The 25366-nt window shown below is 36.7% G+C and overlaps 1 protein-coding gene across 1 annotated transcript; it reads right to left on the bottom strand.

Annotated features, from left to right (window-relative positions):
• Positions 1–183: 183 nt before the first annotated feature.
• LOC103506947 (anoctamin-7-like) lies at positions 184–24938 on the bottom strand. The gene is made up of 20 exons (XM_008471377.2): positions 24615–24938; positions 18182–18500; positions 15876–15886; positions 15638–15756; positions 13428–13724; positions 13092–13202; positions 12739–12875; positions 12194–12362; positions 11598–11757; positions 10573–10830; positions 9602–9822; positions 9027–9222; positions 7739–7905; positions 7158–7286; positions 6299–6392; positions 5767–5972; positions 5156–5232; positions 4694–4766; positions 772–903; positions 184–516 (listed from the first exon to the last, which is right to left on the bottom strand). Exons 3-20 carry the CDS (start codon positions 15880–15882, stop codon positions 184–186), a joined length of 2886 nt encoding a protein of 961 aa, XP_008469599.2. The 5' UTR covers positions 15883–15886; positions 18182–18500; positions 24615–24938.
• Between the last annotated feature and the right edge of the window lie 428 nt (positions 24939–25366).

Raw genomic sequence — 25366 nt, 5'->3', positions numbered from 1 at the left:
TGGTTTCCGAATCTTGCAATGCTTGCTTGGCAAGGTATCGTTCCCTTTTGATTTTAAACTCGAGTCCTTCGGGAATATCGGGGACCAAAATGTCGATCATGCGACAAATCCCAAACACGACATGCTGCAACGAGAAACATTCAATGATTCAATCAGTATTTAATACTCAATAGGTAGATATTATCAAGAAGAGCCATGTTCACTTTTAGACCTCTGTTTCATCGTGTTCTTTCTGAGATGGTTTTCGTCATTTTCGTCTTCTGTGCTGGTTAGGTCAATACAAGTAGCCGACTTTCTTGATTTTAAGATGGGCTTCACTTCAGTAATGACGGTCGTTAAAGATGTTGTAGAAGCAGTCGACTCACTCTGTCTAGATAGGAGCTTCTTGCTGTTGCGGTTTGGTTGAGAAGACTCGGATATATTTGTCCGCGGTGTGGTCACTCCGCCCAACTCTGCAGTCAAGTCTAACACCATGCGTGAATATTTGGTTGGAAGCTCTACCAAGCCTGTTGCAACCTGGAAATATGAAAAGTGCTTGGAAATGATGGATGTAAAAAAGTCAGTGTTTTTTACGAACTAAATACTATTTTTCAGGAACAGGGTTGAATGGTAGAGATTGCCCCAGGCAATAATTTTGCCTTTTGTTTGTAATTTCTTGTATTTGTGTACAATAAATTAAAACCAATAAAGAGTCTTAATAAATGATATACCTAACTTTTAAATGGTGGCATTTTCTTATGAAATATTTGTGTGCGGAGCACAGTCACTTACGTTCATCATGGTTTCCGAATCTTGCAATGCTTGCTTGGCAAGGTATCGTTCCCTTTTGATTTTAAACTCGAGTCCTTCGGGAATATCGGGGACCAAAATGTCGATCATGCGACAAATCCCAAACACGACATGCTGCAATGAGAAACATTCAATGATTCAATCAGTATTTAATACTCAATAGGTAGATATTATACCATTACGATAGTTATACTACCTACCTTCTTCTGCACATTCCAAAATAGCAGAGTCATCGTCGATAGGTTTAATGGTATTTACTATATTACTATCCACACTTGTGGTTCTTCCATCTTTCATACCATCAGTTGTTTCGCTCTCAATCTTCATTTTTATAGTCATGACTATCCACGATTCACCACCTTCATCGTTTTTTCTATACGTCCCCGAGGGTGAAAAATTCTAGTCAGATGGAATTAGTGTGTAATAGATAGTTGGTCGTTGAGCAAACCATAAGTTGCAGACGTTTCTAATTATATTTCGTCGACAATGGCAAAACAGCATTAGATTGATACTATCGGGACTTTTGAATATGAGTCTTTAATATTATATTATTGACATCTTTGTTTGTTGATTGTTATAGCGGCTTTGAGTAGCTTTCTTTTGTGGACTTAAGTCAGATGGAATTAGTGTGTAATAGATAGTTGGTCGTTGAGCAAACCATAAGTTGCAGACATTTCTAATTATATTTCGTCGACAATGGCAAAACAGCATTAGATTGATACTATCGGGACTTTTGAATATGAGTCTTTGATATTATATTATTGACATCTTTGTGTTGTTGATTGTTATAGCGGCTTTGAGACGACAATGGCAAAACAGCATTAGATTGATACTATCGGGACTTTTGAATATGAGTCTTTGATATTATATTATTGACATCTTTGTTTGTTGATTGTTATAGCGGCTTTGAGTAGCTTTCTTTTGTGGACTTATTAAACTAAATAATACAGGCGTGGGACTTATTTTTCTTTTCCATTAAGTCCCAACTTCTCTTCTGCTTGTATTCACGATTGATATTTACTACCTTGACAAGTTGAGGATATACGAAAACAGTATTTCTCTTGAATAGTATCTCCATCTACCCATGGTGGTTGATTGAAACGTGACAACTTCCGCCTGGGTTTCATTCTACCCAGGAGGTAAACCACCTTTGCATAATGTTTAGGTGCATAAAATTATTCATCTTGATGAATCTTATTTAAAACTTAAAAAGACGAACAAACACTATTTACCATTACGATAGTTATACTACCTACCTTCTTCTGCACATTCCAAAATAGCAGAGTCATCGTCGATAGGTTTAATGGTATTTACTATCCACACTTGTGGTTCTTCCATCTTTCATACCATCGGTTGTTTCGCTCTCAATCTTCATTTTTATAGTCATGACTATCCACGATTCACCACCTTCATCGTTTTTTTTTCAATTTATTTCAAGTTAATGAGAAATTTTAATTAACTTTTTCTTTTAGGCGAGGTGCTCGCCACTCTGTTGGTGGGTTTTGTGTGTTTGTTGCTCTAGCTTGTTTGTCTTTCAGCAAGTTTTTATATCAATTCATTACAATAATGTTTTTCTGTGAGACAGAGTTACCACTTCGGTAAACTTGCTTCCCTAAGTACACAAACTGTAGAGAGGAAAAAAATCTTTCAATTTTTTCCGCCCTCAAGTCCCATTTTATTTGGAGCCAAACTGTAAGCTTTGAGCTTTCTAACTACGTTAGTTTCATTAAATTTGACTGTAATCAAGCTCCTGTTGTACCTTCAATTGTATTTTTTGTCAGGTTAACTAGGCAATGAAACCCTAGGTCCAAACCTGCGCCTTGCGAAGATTTGGCCTGGTAATCTAGTGTCCTTACGTATCCTCAATCTAGAATGAATGATTAAAAAGATAAGTTACCATAGTTGTACTCGTTTTATCATCAACCTCTCTCTCCAGTTTTCCCAGATTCAAAATTACTCTAGGGAAACAATAGCAGAGGATCTTAGATCTTGGAACCTGCATTGTACAGCTCTAATGAACAACACCTTTTCCGTGGGAATAATTCTGCTCTGGTGTTAATAGTCAAGTACTTTTATTAGACGAAAAAAGCACCCAACTGGGAGATAGGTTCATTCCTTACATTTGTTTTGTTTTGTACCTGTTGAATTACTTTGTTACGCTTTGTTTCGTACAAAATGGTTTCATACGGTGTGTAGACTACAAACACATGGTTTGTACCCAGGTACTTTCTAGATATCTATGATCGCCAAGCGATGGAAAGCTCCACTATGGCATGATGTTCTTGTAATCCATGACATGGTCCTGGAAATCCTGGATGTAGAAAATTAGTTAGTTCATCCATAGTTTCCTTTTTCTCCCTGACATGGTCCTGGAAATCCTGGATGTAGAAAATTAGTTAGTTCATCCATAGTTTCCTTTTTCTCCCAGTAACTTAGGTACCTCAACTAGTAACTTAGGTACCTCAACTGGGTTTGAGACTTGAATAACTCAAATTTAATCTCCCTAAAAAGTATGGCTTGACTTGGATAACTGTATGAAAGATAAAAGTGATCAGTACACCCCTTCATAACCTTATACAAGAATGGCAGGTATACACATGTTAAAATGTAATAATATTCACCCTGTATACAAATGAAGCCACTGGATTGAATTCCTCTTTGTCCTATAGTGGACTGTTTTGTTTAATTAACAAAATAGAGCTGCAGTGTGCAGCACAGTAGTAAATGGGTAGGTACGTGATATTCTGTCCCATCTCCATATGGAAGGGAAAATAGGAAAGAGGAATTCCTCTATCGATTTTTCCAAGGAGCTCTCGATGCCACGGAAAACCGAAACAAAGACTTTTTCTTGGAAGGGAAAATAGGAAAGAGGAATTCCTCTATCGATTTTTCCAAGGAGCTCTCGATGCCACGGAAAACCGAAACAAAGACTTTTTCCATATTACGGGGTGGGTATGAAACAACTAGTATAGCTCGCTATACTGTAGTAATAGAAAGTAAAAACAAGTCTTTGCCTTGAGCATTTTAAAATTTTCCTATGAGACTTACTGATAGGTACATTTTTCACGTAAAAACCTTTGATGTCTCGCGTTCTTATAGAACCACTGGTTGTCGTATCATTTTAACAAATTATTGTTTAACTGTTAAGTTTCACTCTTTGCTACAATAGATAGCTGACAGTAGCACCCTTGGTGACTTCTTATTCATACAGACAATTTACAATCTATCTTGAGTCATGTGACAAGGAGTTTTGTCACTATACATTAAAACACCGAAGAAAATTTGGGCACATCAAATTGACATGATAATAAAAGTGTTGTTAAGTAGTCAGTCATGGTGAAGGCTTCATTCAAAACAAACAAAGCATTTGATTTGAAGTAAACGATAAAAATTACCCCCAATAGAACGTCAGGGATTCCGAGCCTCGCAAGATTTATTGTCAATGCTCACTGTTCAAAGTTGTGTTGGATTCTTGCTAAACAGAAGACACAAAAAATAAAACAATAACATTAAATGATATTAAACATTTCATTCGAAAGCAGAAAAGAATTTCCAACACACAAAACCATTTGTCAAACAATATAACAACAAAAAAGACGTCTCTCGTACATGAAAATAAAACAACAAAAAGGAGATGGATGTACAAAAAGTCAATTTGGTTCGCTCAGCTAGCTTCTTGTTTTTCCTTCCATTCAGTAGAAATGTGGAATTGGTTGTGAGTATCATCATCCAAATTATTTTTATTATCTACTCCCGTCAACACCAAAATTTATACAATAGGTACAATAAAGGGGGACTCTAGGTATAATAATAAAATAACTTTCTGAACAAGAACAAACGGCTTGTCCAAAATTTATACAATAGGTACAATAAAGGGGGACTCTAGGTATAATAATAAAATAACTTTCTGAACAAGAACAAACGGCTTGTTTTTCAGGACTGTTTCGATTATCAGAATGAATGAGGATTTGAGAATGCTGTGGAGATAATTAAGGCTCAACAACAGTTTACAACCCATTCAAACCAAAAGTTAATGTGAAGAATTCTCTGAAAACCAAATAGGTAAGTAAATTATTTTCTCTGTCCTAAACCGTAGTCAGTCATCTTACCAATATTTACCTCGGGAAACACATTTGACCTTTCAATTTAAAATGATACGCTATACACTGTTAGCTGAACCATTTTAAAAAAGTATCGCCTAGGTAAACATTGATATCTATGTATAACAAGCCGTTAAAGGACGCAATAGCGTGCTAGTTGATTTGGCCAAATCAAGGAAATAAAAATCGATTCGTGGATCATGATGCGTCTCTCTGCTACATTGACATTGCCGTTGTTAGTTCCGTATGGCAAATATTATCTGTGCCAACCAAGGCTCCAGTTGTGTTCGTATTGGTAGAGAAGTTTGGGCAGGAAGTCGGACGTGAAAGCTATCAGGAAACCCTGCAACAGTTGAGTTATCTATTCAAAAATATGCTGTGGGAATGTGGTTGTGGCATAGATGATTTGTTAAAAGGCCCAGTGATCCTAGTCTAGATGCGTAGATAAATTCTGTGTGCAATATCTATCACAATCACATTTGATGACTTGATTGAAAGGATCCATCTATAAAATCTATGCTATACATATTTTATTTACCTACATAATTATTCTGCTGGTTTGATTTGAGATTACAAATAGCTCAAAATGTACCTAGACTTTTCGACTTGATTACAGAGGGTAAACCTACATTGCTAATGACTGCTGAGAGAGTGGTGATGATTTATTAAAAGGCCCAGTGACCCTAGTCTAGATGGATAAATTCTGTGTGCAATATCTATCACAATCATATTTGATGACTTGATTGAAAAGATCCATCTATGAATCTATCCTATACATACTTACGTACATAGTTATATTGCTGGTTTGAAATTACAAATAGCTCAAAGGTATATTTATCTTGAATCTCAAGCGAAATTACATTGAAGGTAAACCTACATTGCTAATGACCGCCAAATGGGCGAGCATGTCCAGTATTTTGAACCAAATGCCGATATTTTCAGCCCTTTCCGGCACAACGCGTCTGGTTTGACACAGGAACTTCTGAGCGTCCAATCTGATTTCTACCCAGTTGTTGAGGAGGGCAAACAGCGGCGCTAAAGGAAATGCTGCCACGAATATCGTTATGAACCCAAACTGGAGAACTGAAACAGAAATGAGATAATGATAAAATCTGTTCTCTCAATAGTGTCTTCATATTTTGTAGAGAGATAGGGAATTCTTTCGGAGATCATACCTTTTAGGAAGTTGAATGTCACAAAATACGGTAACGTGGATTTTGTGCATTAGTTCGATAAAACTTCACAGAAATGAGATAATGATAAAATCTGTTCTCTCAATAGTGTCTTCATATTTTGTAGAGAGATAGGGAATTCTTTCGGAGATCATACCCCTTAGGAAGTTGAATGTCACAAAATACAGTAACGTGGATTTTGTGCATTAGTTCGATAAAACTTTAAAGCAGACCTACCCATTTCCAAATACTCCTCAAAAAGGCCTTTATTGATTGGAAGATGATTGTCCTTTTCCCATCTAGTCTTGAGATGAGATTTTGAAAGCTGAACCTGTCAACAGAATGAAAGATGTGACATTGTTAGCATAAAATTTTCAGAAGAATCTTTTCCTTTTAGACCTATTTTGTTTGTTTTTCTTCTTAGCTGCTGCCACGATACAGCACATACCTGCAGTTAAGCTGATTTCTGTTGACCTACCTTTTTCCTCTGGAACCAAGCTTTGACCTTGGGTACTCCGACTTCTTTGACATTATTGAAGAACTGTTTACCAATCATGATGACGGCAAGTTGCTGGGCCAACTCTATCAGACAACCCCCTGTCCTACACTGAAATCAAGGTGATATGGAGGAAAAATTAATGTTATACTCTGACACTCTCTGGATATAGGTATCCTAGGCCTCAAGCTTTTTCCGCCACACACGTTAACGTCTGACAGACCGCGGTCTCAGCTTGTGTGGCTGGCCTTATTGAATTTTCAATAATGTCAACAAAACACAGGAACCTGTCAACAGAATGAAAGATGTGACATTGTTAGCATAAAATTTTCAGAAGAATCTTTTCCTTTTAGACCTATTTTGTTTGATTTGATTTTCTTCTTAGCTGCTGCCACGATACAGCACATACCTGCAGTTAAGCTGATTTCTGTTGACCTACCTTTTTCCTCGAACCTGTCAACAGAATGAAAGATGTGACATTGTTAGCATAAAATTTTCAGAAGAATCTTTTCCTTTTAGACCTATTTTGTTTGATTTTCTTCTTAGCTGCTGCTACGATACAGCACATACCTGCAGTTAAGCTGATTTCTGTTGACCTACCTTTTTCCTTTGGAACCAAGCTTTGACCTTGGGTACTCCGACTTCTTTGACATTATTGAAGAACTGTTTACCAATCATGATGACGGCAAGTTGCTGGGCCAATTCTATCAGACAACCCCCTGTCCTACACTGAAATCAAGGTGATATGGAGGAAACACTTATGTTAGACTCTGAAACTCTCTGGATATATCCTCAGCATGAGATGCTTTTTGGTCAATTTACCAATCATGATGACGGCAAGTTGCTGGGCCAACTCTATCAGACAACCCCCTGTCCTACACTGAAATCAAGGTGATATGGAGGAAACACTTATGTTAGACTCTGACACTCTCTGGATATATCCTCAGCATGAGATGTTTTTTGGTCAAACCCATCCAGTTAAACAAAAAACTTTCATAATATTTTTTCTCATTTCTCCACTGCCTTACGCCCACGCTCAGACCGTCTGTGGGACCTGTCAGTCTGACAGACCGCGGTCTCAGCTAACTGGCTGGTCTTATTGAATTTTCAACAATGTCAACAAAAGACGAATTTCTCCATTACCTATCTCCAAACATGGAAATTCTCATTTCTCTACTTACATCTTCGTTGCGAAGGCTCCATATTTTCGAATAATTCCCCGGACAACCCACAAACCTGCCCTTGAAGAAGGCGATGTAGAAAATGGACGAATAGTAATTGACGAATTGGAAGATGAACACCTTGAACGTTAAACTATCATCAAACTCAGTCTGTGTTCTGTGCATCTCTGCAATTGAGAACAAAGGTTCAAAACATGTTAAAACATATGCAATCTGTGGGAAATTTTCATGGGCGATATTTCCAGGTCGAATTTCAAATGGAATTGTATGTAAGGAGTTTATGGTACCCCATCTTGGCGTATTCAATTATTCATGTGCTGGAAAACCATCACGTCTTAAAAGAAATGAACGCCCGTTATTTTAATCCAACTATGCAATGTGCCCAACTCTAAACATTCCACCAAAATTCTTTGATGTGACCGAATTGGAAGATGAACACCTTGAACGTTAAACTATCATCAAACTCAGTCTGTGTTCTGTGCATCTCTGCAATTGAAAACAACGAAGAAAAAAATTCAAAACATGTTCAAAAGTATGCAATCCGAGGGAAATTTTCATGGGCGATTTTGACAGGTCAAATTTCAAACCTGATCCCCATGGGCATGGGCGTATTCATGTGCTCAGAAACCATGATAATACGAATTGGAAGATGAATACTTTGAACGTTAAACTATCATCAAACTCAGTCTGTGTTCTGTGCATCTCTGCAATTGAAAACAACGAAGAACAAAAATTCAAAACATGTTCAAAAGTATGCAATCTGAGGGAAATTTTCATGGGCGATTTTCACAGGTCAAATTTCAATCCTGATCCCCATGGGCGTATTCATGTGCTCAGAAACCATGATATTCTCTGCAATTGAAAACAACGAAGAACAAAAATTCAAAACATGTTCAAAAGTATGCAATCTGAGGGAAATTTTCATGGGCGATTTTCATAGGTCAAATTTCAAACCTGATCCCCATGGGCGTATTCATGTGCTCAGAAACCATGATAATATCATCTAAAACAAATGAGCGCCCGTTAATTTAATCCACCTATGCAATGTGCTCAACATTGAACATTTCACCAAAGATCTTTGATGTGACCTAGTTCATGTTCTTTCCAGTCGAAGTCGATTGACTGTATGCAATGTGCTCAACATTGAACATTTCACCAAAGATCTTTGATGTGACCTAGTTCATGTTCTTTCCAGTCGAAGTCGATTGACTGTAACGAGTGACGCTAATTATGTAGATTCATAAGCTTAAAGCGACCATTCAAGGATTCGAAACTTGGTCATTCTTACCCCATGACGTAAGCCGCAGTGCCAGTTTCTCATACAGATTGCTCATGGCCATGATTAGAAACAAGTTGACTACCGCGCCTGATACACTGGCTACCGTTTGGGCGAATGATCGGAGCGCTGAATTTTGAAACAATGGAATAGAGATGAGGACCCGGTATATGATGACCGCTAAGATGAAAATGAACACGAGGGAAATCTGCAACAAGAAGAAGGTTAGTTCGATTGACTGTAAAACATTGAAAGGGTGAAATTGACCTACTATTCTATTTTAGCAGAACTTTGGCCCTCAATAACGGCTGAACCGTACCTTCTGAGACCTAGCCCAGGGACACAATAGTAAAATTTGAGCTGCCTGAGGCTAAAGGTAAAGTCCCGAAAACTTCGAACTCCTTTAGATCTCTTCTCCGATAAAGCCCTATAGCAGAAATTTGTCCCTGAATGACGGCCGAACAGTACCTATAAGTTGTGATCTTACAAAAAGCGCCAGATCATATTATGCGATATTTTTTGATTCAATTTTTATTTATTTGGCATAATAAATGCACATACAATACACATAATATGATTTGATTTACCATCAGGAAAACGAGTCCCATGCCCGCAATGATCCTGGTATTCCTTAGGGACTTTGGAAAGCTCGGCTCTTTGACTCCCGTCACGGGGTTGATCTTCTGAAATGGCGCTCGGGCGGCAAACTCGGGTCGTGGCCTTTCAATCTCATCTGTGAATCCCATCACGTCCCAGTAGTGAGCCAGAGAGGCCGACTTTCTCTTCCAGTATTCGAGAAACGTCACAGCTGATGGGGAACGAGAATAAAGTAGTTCAATTGAGGTCAAATCAGATATAAAATCTTCAATAATTAAGGGGAAATGAATTGCTTAATGAATATTGTCTAAATCTAAGAGCCAGAGAGGCCGACTTTCTCTTCCAGTATTCGAGAAACGTCACAGCTGATGGGGAACGAGAATAAAGTAGTTCAATTGAGGGCAAATCAGAGATAAAATCTTCAATAATTGAGGGGAAATGAATTGCTTAATGAATATTGTCTAAATCTAAATCAATTAGTGATTCAAGTAAAATCAACTATTTGGGCAATTACGTTTCCGATATGTGAGGAATCGAAAGCGGCGTTATTTTTTCGGACCGGCTCCCGGCTGTACTAGGTGTATTAGCTAAATCTAAATCAATTAGTGATCAAGTAATATCAACAATTTGGGCAATTACGTTTCCGATATGTGAGGAATCGAAAGCGGCGTTATTATTTCGGACCGGCTCCCGGCTGTACTAGGTGTATTACATTTGGAAATAGTTGAAGATATGACCACAGATGAGTTTTTAAACTGTCTACGCCGCTTTGTAGCGACAAGAGGTTCGCCAGTGGCCATACTAAATCTAAATCAATTAGTGATCAAGTAATATCAACAATTTGGGCAATTACGTTTCCGATATGTGAGGAATCGAAAGCGGCGTTATTCTTTCGGACCGGCTCCCGACTGTAGTAGGTGTATTACGGGATAAAGTCCAAACAAAACTTTCTAACACTTACCCCAAAATGAAACAAACACCGAATAGAAAACCGTCCCAGGATGATCGAACAAGTAGGATATCTTGGCGTATCCACAGATGTCGCTCAACTGCCAATAGCCACACCCCAGCTCCTTGTCACAGAGTGGACACATGGTGATGTCATCCCCAGTGGTGCATATTTCATGGGCCACCCTATTCGTGTTCATCGTTACAACACCGTATAGGAATACAAGGAGACCCACTATTGCTGCAGGAAGTAACCACCCTGTATAGAAACCTGTGATATGGGACAAAACGGAACGCTTTAAATAGGACATGAGTTTCGCCTGTTAATATGTTAATCAATCTATCATTGATGTATGAGATGATGAGAAGTGAGTCCATTGTTATGTCGAGTGCAAAATATTTCAAAGGGATTTTCTAGTGCTTATCGTCTTGTCTTGACCTAAATGAACAATGTGTATTTAATGCGCCTCGCCCATATGATAAATGGCATTTTGCGGCAAGGGTAAAAAAGCAGTCGAGCAAAACCTTTCATAAAGAAGAAGGGGGGGGGAGAACTTCGCTAGATCGAGTGTAAAGTAGACGATATTGATGTTCTGATTTCTGATGATTAGGGAAAAAAATGTTTTACAACAAATGAATACCTACCCTAGCAGGATAGAATGATGCAACAAGGATGTCCTAAGTACTATCTGCCACGTACATATATTTTACATTGAGGACTCACGCTATACCCTAGCAGGATAGAATGATGCAACAAGGATGTCCTAAGTACTATCTGCCACGTACATATATTTTACATTGAGGACTCACGCTATTATGTACGTAGGTACTTTATTGCTGTGGATGAAGAGCAATATCAGGAAGTCTCGAATAGCGTGCTTGAAAGCCATTATGAAATGTTTGTTTCATGATGTAACAGTATTAATTCATTTATGTACTTTGTTTTAATTGTGTTTTAGGCTTTCTACTTTCTTTTTATTCGCAAGTACATAGATTACTTTCGTTTCGATAAATTCTTGTCTTATCGGTAATACTTACCCAGCCAGGCGAAGTAGATTGCAATTTTCTCTCCGAAATATTCTCGTATATGACTCAAAGGCTGGTACTTGTACCACCGTCCCCATCGGGCCCAATATTCGTATAGGACCTGTCTTGGATTCAGTTGGTCCGAGTGATCTTTTGCAACATAATAAGTGCCCTGAAATTTCAACAAAAACCCCTAAATGATCAAGATCCAAATTAGAGGTCTTCTTTCTTTATTAATAAAAAAAAAGTTATTATTTATTACTAGCACTATTCCAGTATGTTCTTAGCTTGAAATACGTCAATTTTATCCCCAGATTACTGTTTCTTTTTTGTCCAACTGTTGATACCACGAAGGCCTGCCAAAATGTTAACATACCCAACTGTTCGCGTGCGATCAGTCGTTTCACTTCTGCGAAACAAAATTCAAAGTCCCCCTTTTCTTTTTTGTCCAACTGTTGATACCACGAAGGCCTGCCAAAATGTTAACATACCCAACTGTTCGCGTGCGATCAGTCGTTTCACTTGTGCGAAACAAAATTCAAAGTCCCCCAAAGGTCAATACACAGTTTCAAGGTTAAATCATTGAAAGAGCAAAACAATCCACTCACGTCATGCAGAGGAAATGCTGACAGGAAAATACCCTCTTCTACCAATCTATCGACACCGACTTCTCCTTTCCTCTTTTCACCGTAAAGTGCTGTCGATAGGATCTCATACACTATTCGGATTCTTTGTGCATTGCTGAAGAAGGTTGCTTGATTGTCACTGCCCACATATCTGGAAAATGCAGGAAACAAAGAAAAAGTGTGCTTATATCCTATCATTATGTACACCGACTTCTCCTTTCCTCTTTTCACCGTAAAGTGCTGTCGATAGGATCTCATACACTATTCGGATTCTTTGTGCATTGCTGAAGAACGTTGCTTGATTGTCACTGCCCACATATCTGGAAAATGCAGGAAACAAAGGGAAAGTGTGCTTATATCCTATCATTATGTCGATTTTAAATTGATTTTTTTAACACATTAGTCCCCGTTTTGTTTTAGTGTAGTGCATGCATGTCTAGGCTGCTTATTTTTACAATGTTCCCCCCCACATCCTCTTTAAACGTTCATGGTACCCTTGACTCGTATTCTGGAACTATTTTGCTTACTTGTGTATTTTCGATCTCCTGAAGGGGCCTGTGAAATAGTCCGTTGGTTTATTGGGAACATCCTGGGACATAATGTTGGGAATTCTCAGGGTTTGTAAAAGGTGCTCTGACCAGTTTAGTATGGGATTGACGTTGGCCTGAAACAGAATTTTATTCAAATTCAATATCTCTAATGACTCCAAGGTACGATTAATACTTGGAATATGAATATGTGATCATCCCACCTTCCCTCAATATGTCCTCTTTCTTCCCTCGGAATTTTGATCTAGATTTCCCATCAACGAATAGTCCAGCTCCTTAAACAAATGTTTGAAATGTACGGATTTCTTTAACATTTGAAAATGCATTTTTACCTGTAGAGGAGCGCGCATATTCAACTCTTCTGCATACTGACACAATACGGACCATGGTGCGTGGATTTTGGTGAAATGGACGCATTTCTTATTTACAGTTTGTATTACTTCCTGGGGAGAAAGAGGGAAACAGTCGAAAGTTTAAACAGATGAAAGCTCGGCCAATTTTTTGATGACAATATAAGATCCAGCACCATATACGATTTTTTTTTTTGTGGTGGTGTTTTCGGCTGGATTAGATTTGCGCGGCCTGCGGTCACTGATGACTTGTAAAGATTACATGCTAAGTAGTGAAAATAAATATCTAGTAATAATGTAAGTTCAGTGACAACGTACCTTTTCCATTTGCAGTCCAGCTCGTTCCAAGTTCGCCATGAAAGTGGTCCGCCAGTTTTCATACTTTGCCAATTTCTTCTCGCTACTGGATCCATGACTGGAGCTTGATGAACATCTACCAGACGGAACATATTCGTACACCAGCACGTAATCGATTTTTCGACGTCCATCTCGGAAATACGTCAACTTGCCAGAAAAACTGCTGGGATAATTTTGGGCACCAGTTTTGTTTTGATCGGCTCTGCTGTCGTGACTGGATTGACGACTGATGCCATAGGAATCCCACTCTTCATGGTCCTGCATTTAAAAAGTCATTTCAAAGCTGATGGACACACTAGAAAAACGCGAAGCGTTCCAGAGGAAAAGAGGGGCTGACACAAAAATGTTTATAACAGCACTAAGAACTAAAACAGAAAGTTCTGAACAAAAGAATGAGTTTGATATTATAAAGAAATCGTGTGATCTTAACTGGCAGTGATATAATGGGATTGCAAGGTCAGGAGGGAGTAGGTCAATACATACTTAGGTATGAATCTATTGGTAGAAATTGCGACAAGTAGCGCACTCCCGAAAACTATGCGAACGTTGTGTCCTAAGTTGTTTATCAAATTAAACAAACAAATAATAAACTTTTCGTTGATTTTTCAATTTCTCTAGACGGAACCAAAACTTGGTCGATACATTTTGTATGTCTCGTAAATATTAAAAAAAACAAGCGAAACTTTTCGTTGATTTTTCAATTTCTCTAGACGGAACCAAAACTTGGTCGATACATTTTGTATGTCTCGTAAATATTAAAAAAAAAAGAATAATTAACAATAGGTTCGGATTCTCCGGAAATATATTTCAAACTGAGAGACCTTTAATTTGATATATAGGTCGACCAGGTTTGGATAAGTCCTTCTATGGGAACAGACAGACTGACAGACTGACAGACTGACACACACAGACGACACCGAAGCGAATACAATAGTCCGTCCCTTATACCTTTTTATTACTATTGTAATAATAAAGGAAGGACGGACTAAAAAATACATTGTGAAAACTTTTCGTTGATTTTTCAATTTCTCTAGACGGAACCAAAACTTGGTCGATACATTTTGTATGTCTCGTAAATATTAAAAAAAAAAAAAAGAATAATTAACAATAGGTTCGGATTCTCCGGAAATATATTTCAAACTGAGGTGAAGCTATGCTGAAAATGGGACTACAATATAGCACGCAGTGTTTGATTGTAACCGAGCAACGTACCTATGTGTCTGGATGAGCAGTAGAGGCATATATTATGTAGAACAATATTTATTTATGGGCCCAAGTTGAACTTCAAAACCCCATGAAGAAGTACCAGTCGGTTCCTTTCTAGATATATTATTTTTCAGGAACAACGCATGTTCAACTTGCGTGCAATGATTTCTTTCTGCTACGTAAAACTTCATCTTTTGCGCCCGACCGAGCAACGTACCTATGTGTCTGGATGAGCAGTAGAGGCATATATTATGTAGAACAATATTTATTTATGGGCCCAAGTTGAACTTCTAAACCCCATGAAGAAGTACCAGTCGGTTCCTTTCTAGATATATTATTTTTCAGGAACAACGCATGTTCTACTTGCGTGCAATGATTTCTTTCTGCTACGTAAAACTTCATCTTTTGCGCCCAAACTCAATCATATAACAAAGAGCATTTTACTACCGACTACTTCGGCACTGGGCCGGATGGAGCGAATATAAACGTATATTTTGCCGATATCAAAGTAGCCTATTCTAGTGATTATGAAATCCAGTGTGCAGACATTTCAACCTTGACCTTTTATATCTGCAAGTTTGTATAGATTTATCCGCTTTCCGCTTTTTTGTGTGTTGATGTATATTGAAACCTATTCAATAACAAACAAGTGAACAGTATTCGAACACACTGGATGTTTCCAGAACAGTATTGGGATTTAAACGAGTTCATTTGGCACCAGCCCATTATCCCCTATCCAAATTGTTTCGAGTCAAATAATGCTGTCTAGTTGCCCAGTGTCAACAAGTTCATGAGTTCATAAGTTCGTGAATAAATTCCGAATTATGTTGATTTTTCCCTGCAGAATCCCGACTTGCGCTTGGAATCCCTAACTTCATACCTGTGAAGTTCGTGAATAAATTCCGAATTATGTTGATTTTTCCCTGCAGAATCCCGACTTGCGCTTGGAATCCCTAACTTCATACCTGTGATAATATAGTGTTTTGTCTGCTTGAATCAAAGGATGTATCCATTGATCCATAAGTCTTTCCGCCACACTTCAGCTCGAACGTATGTTTTAGGTTGATGTTTTTCTTTGGCAGGCCTGACATGATATAGTGTTTTGTCTGCTTGAATCAAAGGATGTATCCATTGATCCATAAGTCTTTCCGCCACACTTCAGCTCGAACGTCTGTTTTAGGTTGATGTTTTTCTTTGGCAGACCTGACATGCTCCTGTAAACAATCAGATTAGATGCAGTTTTATTTATCGAAATTTTACGTTGCTTCGCTGAATTGTACCTAGACTGACATGCTCCTGTAAACAATCAGATTAGATGCAGTTTTATTTATCGAAATTTTACGTTGCTTCGCTGAATTGTACCTAGAAAAAAATCGAGTTTACGATGCCACCATTCTTATCCAGCTTCCTCCTATCCTGTCTTATTTCTCTCTTCGCTTAAAAACGATAAAACTTTAGCACTTACAGATCCTTCCCTCTATCAAGCCCCTTTGAAAGAAGAAGAAAAAAGAAAGTTAGGGCCATCACCAGTAAACTGGTAAATAATGCAAGAATAGTGAGTCCAACAAATTCAAATGTACGATTACAGTTTCATGTAGAGATAACAGACGCATTGCAGACGGCATTAACTGCACCATTTGTCCTAACATAATGGTCATGTAAAAAGGATTGGAAAGGCTGCTATAACAGGTGCATTATTAGTTTTCCATCTGTATATTTTTCCTACTATGTTGATACATATGTATCTCTACTGAGTCTACTGGAATAAAAATCTCCATAACTTTGAATAAAGGGTGTACACTAAAACACGTACCTAACCAAGAACAAAGTTTTGAAGGGAGTTTTGGATTTCAAAACTAAATCACTTTTTTATCATTATTAATATTGATTTAGGTTTTCATCGAAAGGCAATTTGATCTGAAAAACAAACAAACTTATGAATAAATAATCATTAGCTAAAATAAAAGGGCTAGTCAAAGGCAACATTACCTATAATACCATTTGTGCTTTTTGGACACCCTTTAGACTCATAAACCTATGAAAATTAACAGAATCCAACAAAAGTAGATCCACAAATTATCTATTTGTATTTTTACTTGGAATGCACCTTGAGAAATAAAAGAAGAACAACATGAAAAAATTAATATTTTGTGTTCTAATGGTACTGGTATGGTATCTTTAGTATGTACTGTATTTTTACTTTTTATTGACGCAATTGTCTTTAATCCAACAAAAGTAGATCCACAAATTATCTATTTGTATTTTTACTTGGAATGCACCTTGAGAAATAAAAGAAGAACAACATGAAAAATTAATATTTTGTGTTCTAATGGTACTGGTATGGTATCTTTAGTATGTACTGTATTTTTACTTTTTATGAAAAAATTAATATTTTGTGTTCTAATGGTACTGGTATGGTATCTTTAGTATGTACTGTATTTTTACTTTTTATTGACGCAATTGTCTTCTCTAAAAAATGAGACGATTAGTCGGATTAGTCTCTCATTGCTCATTGGTTGTCATTTGCTGTAGCTGACTGATTGTCTTCTCCAGGTTTAGACGGTGTAGTATTTTCTTGACTGTTATTATTGGTAACAGCAGGTTGATTTTGTTCAGTCATTACATAGTCTTCGTTCATTTTAATACAAAGCTTGGTCAGGTGGGCAGCAGCTTTGAATCTTTTTGATGCTCTTTCTCTCTCCATCTTCTTCTTCCACTGAAAACAAAATACAATACGAGGTAGGAAGTCGGTAAAATTCTTTTTGTCCGATGAAATTTTCTTGAGATTTATTTTTATTTCATTCTGTTTCCCTTCCTCTCTCCCTCACATGGTTCTAGTTCTAGTTATGTACCTATCGACCTAATCAATTAGATATGAATAGCTTTTCTTTTTTTTACCACAGTAGTTTTCAGTAATTTATATCGGTTGTATTGCAGACTCATATTTCCCATCTTCATCTTGTTTTCTACCGACGTGTCACGGGCATTTGCTGCTTTGCGCTTTTCCAATATTGGCTTTCATCATTTTGTTTTTATTCAAACAGTCTGTGAAATGGGGATTGTTAGATTTTGGAACATGGATTCTACACATGGATTTTATCATTCTTTTTACATGGCCTTTTAGACAAGGTCGCAAACTTTTCTTAAATGTCGCATTGTCGCGCCGTCGCGTCGTGTCGGGCCGTTTCTTGAACAGATATGTATCCTATAACACGTGAATATGTGTGCTTAATTCCTTATGGATTTTTTGAGCTATACCTACTTCAATGTATCCTATAACACGTGAATATGTGTGCTTAATTCCTTATGGATTTTTTTGAGCTATACCTACTTCAAAAATATGTACCAAACTTTGAAAAAAATCTTCTTTCTTCAAAAATTGATTACCTATGTACCTTTGTTGTACCTACATAAATAAATCTTTTATCGTAATGCAATAAAAAATTGTGTGATTGTCACACTAGTTTTTTTTTCTTTTTTTTTCCACCTACTACGTAAACGTAACTTACTCATGTATTAGATGGGACAGCAGTAGTAATGGAATTGTGCACTCTTCTCGGGCGACATGATAACGGGAGCATGCTGAGTGTTCCTGCTGATAGCGTGGTGTGTATAGTTGCTAATATCCCCGCTCTCAGATACCACACTCTGTTCAAACTTTTATCTTGATGGAAAAAAAGACACATAAAAAAGAGCCTGCAGTGAAACTTTTAAAAGTCATAAAAATCGGACCGGAACAATACTTTCCTTATGTAGAGTATATTTCATGTATATCTTATCTTCTATCAGGATAAGGAAAGTAAGGATTACCTACCGAAGAAACAGGTACTGAAAATGAACTTGATATGAAAACTTGACTTTCTGGAGAAAAACACACACACACACATTTCACGAGTCTTCCAGAAAGTTTCGACTCGTCAACTTTGATACAAACTTGAGCCTCGAAATGGCTATCTCAAAACAATTAAAATAGGTAGGTACCTAATAATTATGTATGCTAAACTATGAACTTTTGTGCTGAAGGCTTTTTGCTTAGGAAAGCACAGATGGTGAAACACTATGGCCGAAAGGAATTGCATCACATCCAGCAAGAACATTATCATCTTTCAATCATCATTAACTCAATCAGTCATTTGTATCAGAAAATCACTCAATTGAATTGTTATATCTTGTATTCCTGATTCTTGTTACGTTCAGTATTCATTCGGATTCTGAAGGGAAGAGCGAGTCAGTTTTGCATAATCAAACACTATTGAGAATTTCTCTATTCAGATTTTCTCTGTTTGATGGATTAATTCTTGATGATTCTTACATCACAATGACGATCGTTTATTTAATGGTCAGTCATTCCTTACGTATCGTACATGATTTTCTTATATTTGGCACATCGAGTGAATTGTGTTTTGCAGACTATGCAGATATCAAAAGCTTCATATAGAATGTGAAGTTCTAGAGAAGGTACAGAGATAAAAAGAAAGTTCCAATCTCTTCCACAAGTTTATATATTTTTAGAAAACGCCGAAGGTAAAAATTACCTAAGTAGCATTGAATACATACATTAAAAAATTCTCATCCTGTAATATTTTATTTTTAAGAGTACCTGCATAGGTGAAGTCTATCGTTTATTAATCAATATTTTCAATAGATTACTTAAAGATTATGCCGCCATAAAATGGCATTATATTGTATTGAAAAAATCATTAACAAAGAAAAGTGTGAAAAAAAGCTAGAAAAAAAAAAGAATAATCAACATGATTATGGGGGAAAAAATAAAATGATAAATGGAAATGAAGTTCAAAAACAATAAAAAAACACAATACAGAAGACTTGATGTTTGAGAGATAATATCTATTTGTAAACCGACAAAAACCACAATCATGACGTGTGTTTCTTTTATGTACAATCTTGGCCTCCCGAAACCTCTGTAGGTATGTTTCAAGATCATTTCTATTTTGGTGCAAAGGCAACAAAGGCCTGCAGTCATCTTACCAATATTTACCTCGGGAAACACATTTGACCTTTCAATTTAAAATGATACGCTATACACTGTTAGCTGAACCATTTTATCGTATAGCGAAAAAAGTATCGCCTAGGTAAACATTGATATCTATGTATAACAAGCCGTTAAAGGACGCAATAGCGTGCTAGTTCATCAAGATCATTTCTATTTTGGTGCAAAGGCAACAAAGGCCTGCGCCCTAGGAGAGGGTGTGAGGCCTGGGCCCTAAGAGCTTTGATTTTCGAGCTAGCGCAGCGTGGCAGCGAAAGAAAGCAATCTCTTGAGTGGAAGGTTTCAAGCGAGGTTAATGTCTTGTCAAGATCATTTCTATTTTGGTGCAAAGGCAACAAAGGCCTGCGCCCTAGGAGAGGGTGTGAGGCCTGGGCCCTAAGAGCTTTGATTTCCGAGCTAGCGCAGCGTGGCAGCGAAAGAAAGCAATCTCTTGAGTGGAAGGTTTCAAGCGAGGTTAATGTCTTAAGCATTTTGTACTACCTAATCCTTTGAGCTAGTTCTATTCCTATGTGGTCGAATTCTGAAATGCCTAATAACTTAGGTCGAAATTCATTACGTCGCTTTGTCTTTGATTAAACTCGCACCCCTCTTTAGTTCTATCCCTATGTGGTCGAATTCTGAAATGCCTAATAACTTAGGTCGAAATTCCTTACGTCGCTTTGTCTTTGATTAAACTCGCACCCCTCTCAATCGATTCGTGGATCATGATGCGTCTCTCTGCTACATTGACATTGCCGTTGTTAGTTCCGTATGGAAAATATTATCCGTGCCAACTATATAGTTGTTCAGTTTCACTCGTGTTTTTGCTGCAAAATTTAGCACGTAAAATAGAATACCCGTGTATTGCCTACCTTGATTAGTACCATAACCTTCTGTAGGTATTTTTTTTCTTTCGAGATTTGTAGGTGGCCCTAAAAAAATCAAATTTTAGATAAGTGAAAACATTAATTTGTATCTGACCATCTTGATGAAATATTTTTCGTACGATTTTATTATTTTATTTTATACTGCATACATGCATTCGAAAATTGTCAAATTGATCTTAACTTTACAACCAGCATAGATGACATGATTTGAAAACTTTACAGTAAATAAAAATATGAAAAGAAGCTTTTGAATGTCAATGTCAGCGCAGCGTGGCAGCGAAAGAAAGCAATCTCTTGAGTGGAAGGTTTCAAGCGAGGTTAATGTCTTAAGCATTTTGTACCACCTAATCTTTTGAGCTAGTTCTATTCCTATGTGGTCGAATTCTGAAATGCCTAATAACTTAGGTCGAAATTCCTTACGTTGCTTTGTCTTTGATTAAACTCGCACCCCTCTTTTAGGCGTGACCACTAGCCAATATCATGTGTCTCTAAAAAATAAATTGTAGTGTAATACTCCTCGAAAGTAAAAGTTTCACTAATATACTATTTATCTACTTATTATGTTCGGAGGGTTTCTATTGCCAACCGCTAACTTCAAAGAGGGAGTAAGAGGAAGGAATGATTTTGTACTTTTCTTTAATGAGAAAATAAAAATAAATGAAAATTGAAGAAAACAAATGAATCAACACGTAGGTAGGCTTTGCTTTGTTACCCAAATGTTTATTTTAAACCAAAATAATTGAAAATAAGATGGGCTTCACTTCAGTAATGACGGTCGTTAAAGATGTTGTAGAAGCAGTCGACTCACTCTGTCTAGATAGGAGCTTCTTGCTGTTGCGGTTTGGTTGAGAAGACTCGGATATATTTGTCCGCGGTGTGGTCACTCCGCCCAACTCTGCAGTCAAGTCTAACACCATGCGTGAATATTTGGTTGGAAGCTCTACCAAGCCTGTTGCAACCTGGAAATATAAAAAGTGCTTGGAAATGATGGATGTATAAAATTCAGTGTTTTTTACGAACTAAATACTATTTTTCAGGAACAGGGTTGAATGGTAGAGATTGTCCCAGGCAATAATTTTGCCCTTTGTTTGTAATTTCTTGTATTTGTGTACAACGAATTAAAACCAATAGAATAAATGATATACCTATCTTTTAAATGGTGGTATTTTCTTATGAAATATTGTCTTCATTTTCAACACTTATTAAAGCATGTAACGTTTTCATTGTCCAGTTTGTAATGGAAATTGTTCAGATGTAATTGTTTTATTGTCAATTCTGTGTAAATTGTTTTGTTCTTTTTCTTCTAGAAGAATAAGATCAATATTATGAGTTGGTTTTTAGTCAATTTATAGGTGGCATTGTAGGCTCAAGACAAGCTGTGAAGTTTTCGAATTTTTCAAAAGAAATCTTCTATTGTCCTCATCCAAAGTTTTCCAGAATTTTAGGTTTCATCAATTACGTATGGTGTTTACATTGGATACTCTAGTGATTTTTCAAAATTGGTTCTTTTATTTAACAGGTACACGTGAGTTTAACATAAAATCTACTTTACAATCAGAATTTTAGGTTTCATCAATTACGTATGGTGTTTACATTGGATACTCTAGTGATTTTTCAAAATTGGTTCTTTTATTTAACAGGTAGGTACACGTGAGTTTAACATAAAATCTACTTTACAATGTTGTATAGGTGGAAAAATTATTGTTCTCACTATTAATTTGGAATAGATACATAAATACTTATCGACTTGACTATACATATATCTACGGACACCGGATGGGACATTGTCTATATTTTAGACAAAGTCTACCTTTTTATAAAGCCACATAACACATTGGTAATCTATCTATATTCTATAACAATACAAATAATTTTATAAACACAAAATACATGGAATATTCATTACTCAACTTTACAATGTGGTATAGGAGGAAAAATTATTGTTCTCACTATTAATTTGGAATAGATACATAAATACTTATCGACTTGACTATACACATATCTACGGACACCGGATGGGACATTGTCTATATTTTAGACAAAGTCTACCTTTTTATAAAGCCACATAACACATTGGTAATCTATCTATATTCTATAACAATACAAATAATTTTATAAACACAAAATACATGGAATATTCATTACTCATAGCACAATAAAAATAACCACTTTTCGTATGGCTGCCCTGAAATTTTGACTAGGTACCAGATGGGGCGTGAAATCAGACGAAAATAAAAATGGGGATGTATTTCATCCAAAAAGTGTGGTAGGCTTTGTAACATTATATGACCTCAAGCTTGTGCCTCTTTTTTCTGTTCAAAACTTGGAAAAAAAAAAGTAAAAAGACCCATCTGTCGAAAATGTCTAGGGACTTGTAGGGATAAATAAAATGAGACTCATTTTCGATATGTAATTAATCATGTGTAATTTCCATAGATGAATTGAGAGCAAAGAGTTGGAAACTGCTGTTGAAGCAGATGTAACCAGTATTTACATACCTAAAGGAAAAGAAGTAAAAAAACCAACGTTATCCCAGAGAGAAACCTCCTGAAGGTTTAATAGGATACTCATGGGGAAATTTTCATCCGTAAGCTTTGATACTCTTTAGGTAATAGAGATAATTGAAGCAGATGTAACCAGTATTTACATAAAGGAAAAGAAGTAAAAGAACCTACGTTATCCCAGAGAGAAACCTCCTGAAGGTTTAATAGGATACTCATGGGGAAATTTTCTTTTCATTACTCATAGCACAATAAAAATAACCACTTTTCGTATGGCTGCCCTGAAATTTTGACTAGGTACCAGATGGGGCGTGAAATCAGAAGAAAATAAAAATGGGGATGTATTTCATCCAAAAAGTGTGGTAGGCTTTGTAACATAATATGACCTCAAGCTTGTGCCTCTTTTTTCTGTTCAAAACTTGGGAAAAAAAAGTCTGGTAGGCTTTGTAACATAATATGACCTCAAGCTTGTGCCTCTTTTTTCTGTTCAAAACTTGGAAAAAAAAGTCAAAAGACCCATCTGCCGAAAATGTCTAGGGACTTGTAGGGATAAATAAATGAGACTCATTTTCGATATGTAATTAATCATGTGTAATTTTCATAGATAAATTGAGAGCAAAGAGTTGGAAACTGCTGTTGAAGCAGATGTAACCAGTATTTACATAAAGGAAAAGAAGTAAAAGAACCTACGTCATCGCAGAGAGAAACCTCCTGAAGGTTTAATAGGATACTCATGGGGAAATTTTCTTCGAGCCAAACTTTCTTTATCCCTAATATCCCTGAGTTCAAGGTTCAATACAAAATCGTATAACCTTTCGGTGTACTGGATCAGTTTTGAACCTAGGATTACTGAACCCACTCCCTCCTCGATGTCATATACTCCACGTATGATGAATAGTCTATCATTAATTAGCTCGATGCTGTTTCCGTTTTTATTAATTATAGCGTCACCTCCGGGTTCCGGACTTGGTTCACCTGGGATATGTACATTCCCTAATATCCCTGAGTTCAAGGTTCAATACAAAATCGTATAACCTTTCGGTGTACTGGATCAGTTTTGAGCCTAGGATTACTGAACTCACTCCCTCCTCGATGTCATATACTCCACGTATGATGAATGGTCTATCATTAATTAGCTCGATGCTGTTTCCGTTTTTATTAATTATAGCGTCACCTCCGGGTTCCGGACTTGGTTCACCTGGGATATGTACATTGTACATTCCTAATGGTGCTCGTTGGAGCTCTTTGTTTATAATTTTAACCTCTATCATGTAGTTTGGATCAAAATACAATTCACACAAATGTAGTTTCTCGTTCATTTCCTAATGTTTGAGATCCCTTGTTCATGCAATCAGGACATAAATATCCATATCAACTTATGAACAATGAGATCAGAATAATTCGCTGTAAGTTTCATCATTATTTGGTTCAAAAATCCAAATTCAGTGCTGATTTCGCTGTGGGCTAGTTTTTTTTGAGACAAAGGCAACTCAAAATTTAATATAGTGAAAAATATTTACATGATCAGAATAAAACTGAATATTATGTAGTTGGATGAACAAACCTGTTGTCATATATTTAATCTCAGATTTACCAAAACAGATATTTTATTTATTTCTCACAATGGGTATTTATCACGCGATATTTTCATTTTATTTTAGTAATGGAAACTTTATTTGATGGTTCACTATTTCCGAGTCAGGTACCGAAAATGAAAAGTTCGAAACTTCGTTAGAAATACGTACGTTGAAACGAAAATTTTTATTTACCTACTCTACAGGCGACAATTGAATTTCGTAAAACTCGCAAAACTATCGAAGTCATTGTACGACTAAAGTTTTTCCAGTGTTCACAGACAAGAGAGGAAAACTATAAAACAGTAAAGAAGAAAAACTCCGCGGTCAGTCGCGTCGTAGTGTGACGTCATCATATGTCTGACTGTTGCCACCTAGTCTTGAATCTTCCATATAAGCTTTGGCTTACCAAGTCGAATTATCTTGGGATTAAGAGTAATATGTCTGACTGTTGCCACCTAGTCTTGAATCTTCCATATAAGCTTTGGCTTACCAAGTCGAATTATCTTGGGATTAAGAGTAATCGATCCAACCCAATGCCTAACCTACACACATCAACCGAAGGTTGAATTCAATACCAAGAAACTACCTCGAACGGAGATTCTAAAAGAAAAATTGCGAACACAATTTAGTAAATTTAACCTTTTGGTAAACAATAACTTTGCAGCCAAATAACTCACAGATATCTTCAACACAAAATAATTATTGCTTCACAAAATATTCCAAATTTTCGGTTTATCCC

The sequence above is a fragment of the Diaphorina citri genome, unplaced genomic scaffold (assembly GCF_000475195.1).
Source record: "Diaphorina citri unplaced genomic scaffold, Diaci psyllid genome assembly version 1.1 scaffold276, whole genome shotgun sequence".
Lineage (NCBI taxonomy): Eukaryota > Metazoa > Arthropoda > Insecta > Hemiptera > Psyllidae > Diaphorina > Diaphorina citri.
The sequence above is the reverse complement of the archived record's forward strand: the minus strand, read 5'-3'. Positions and strand labels throughout refer to the sequence as shown.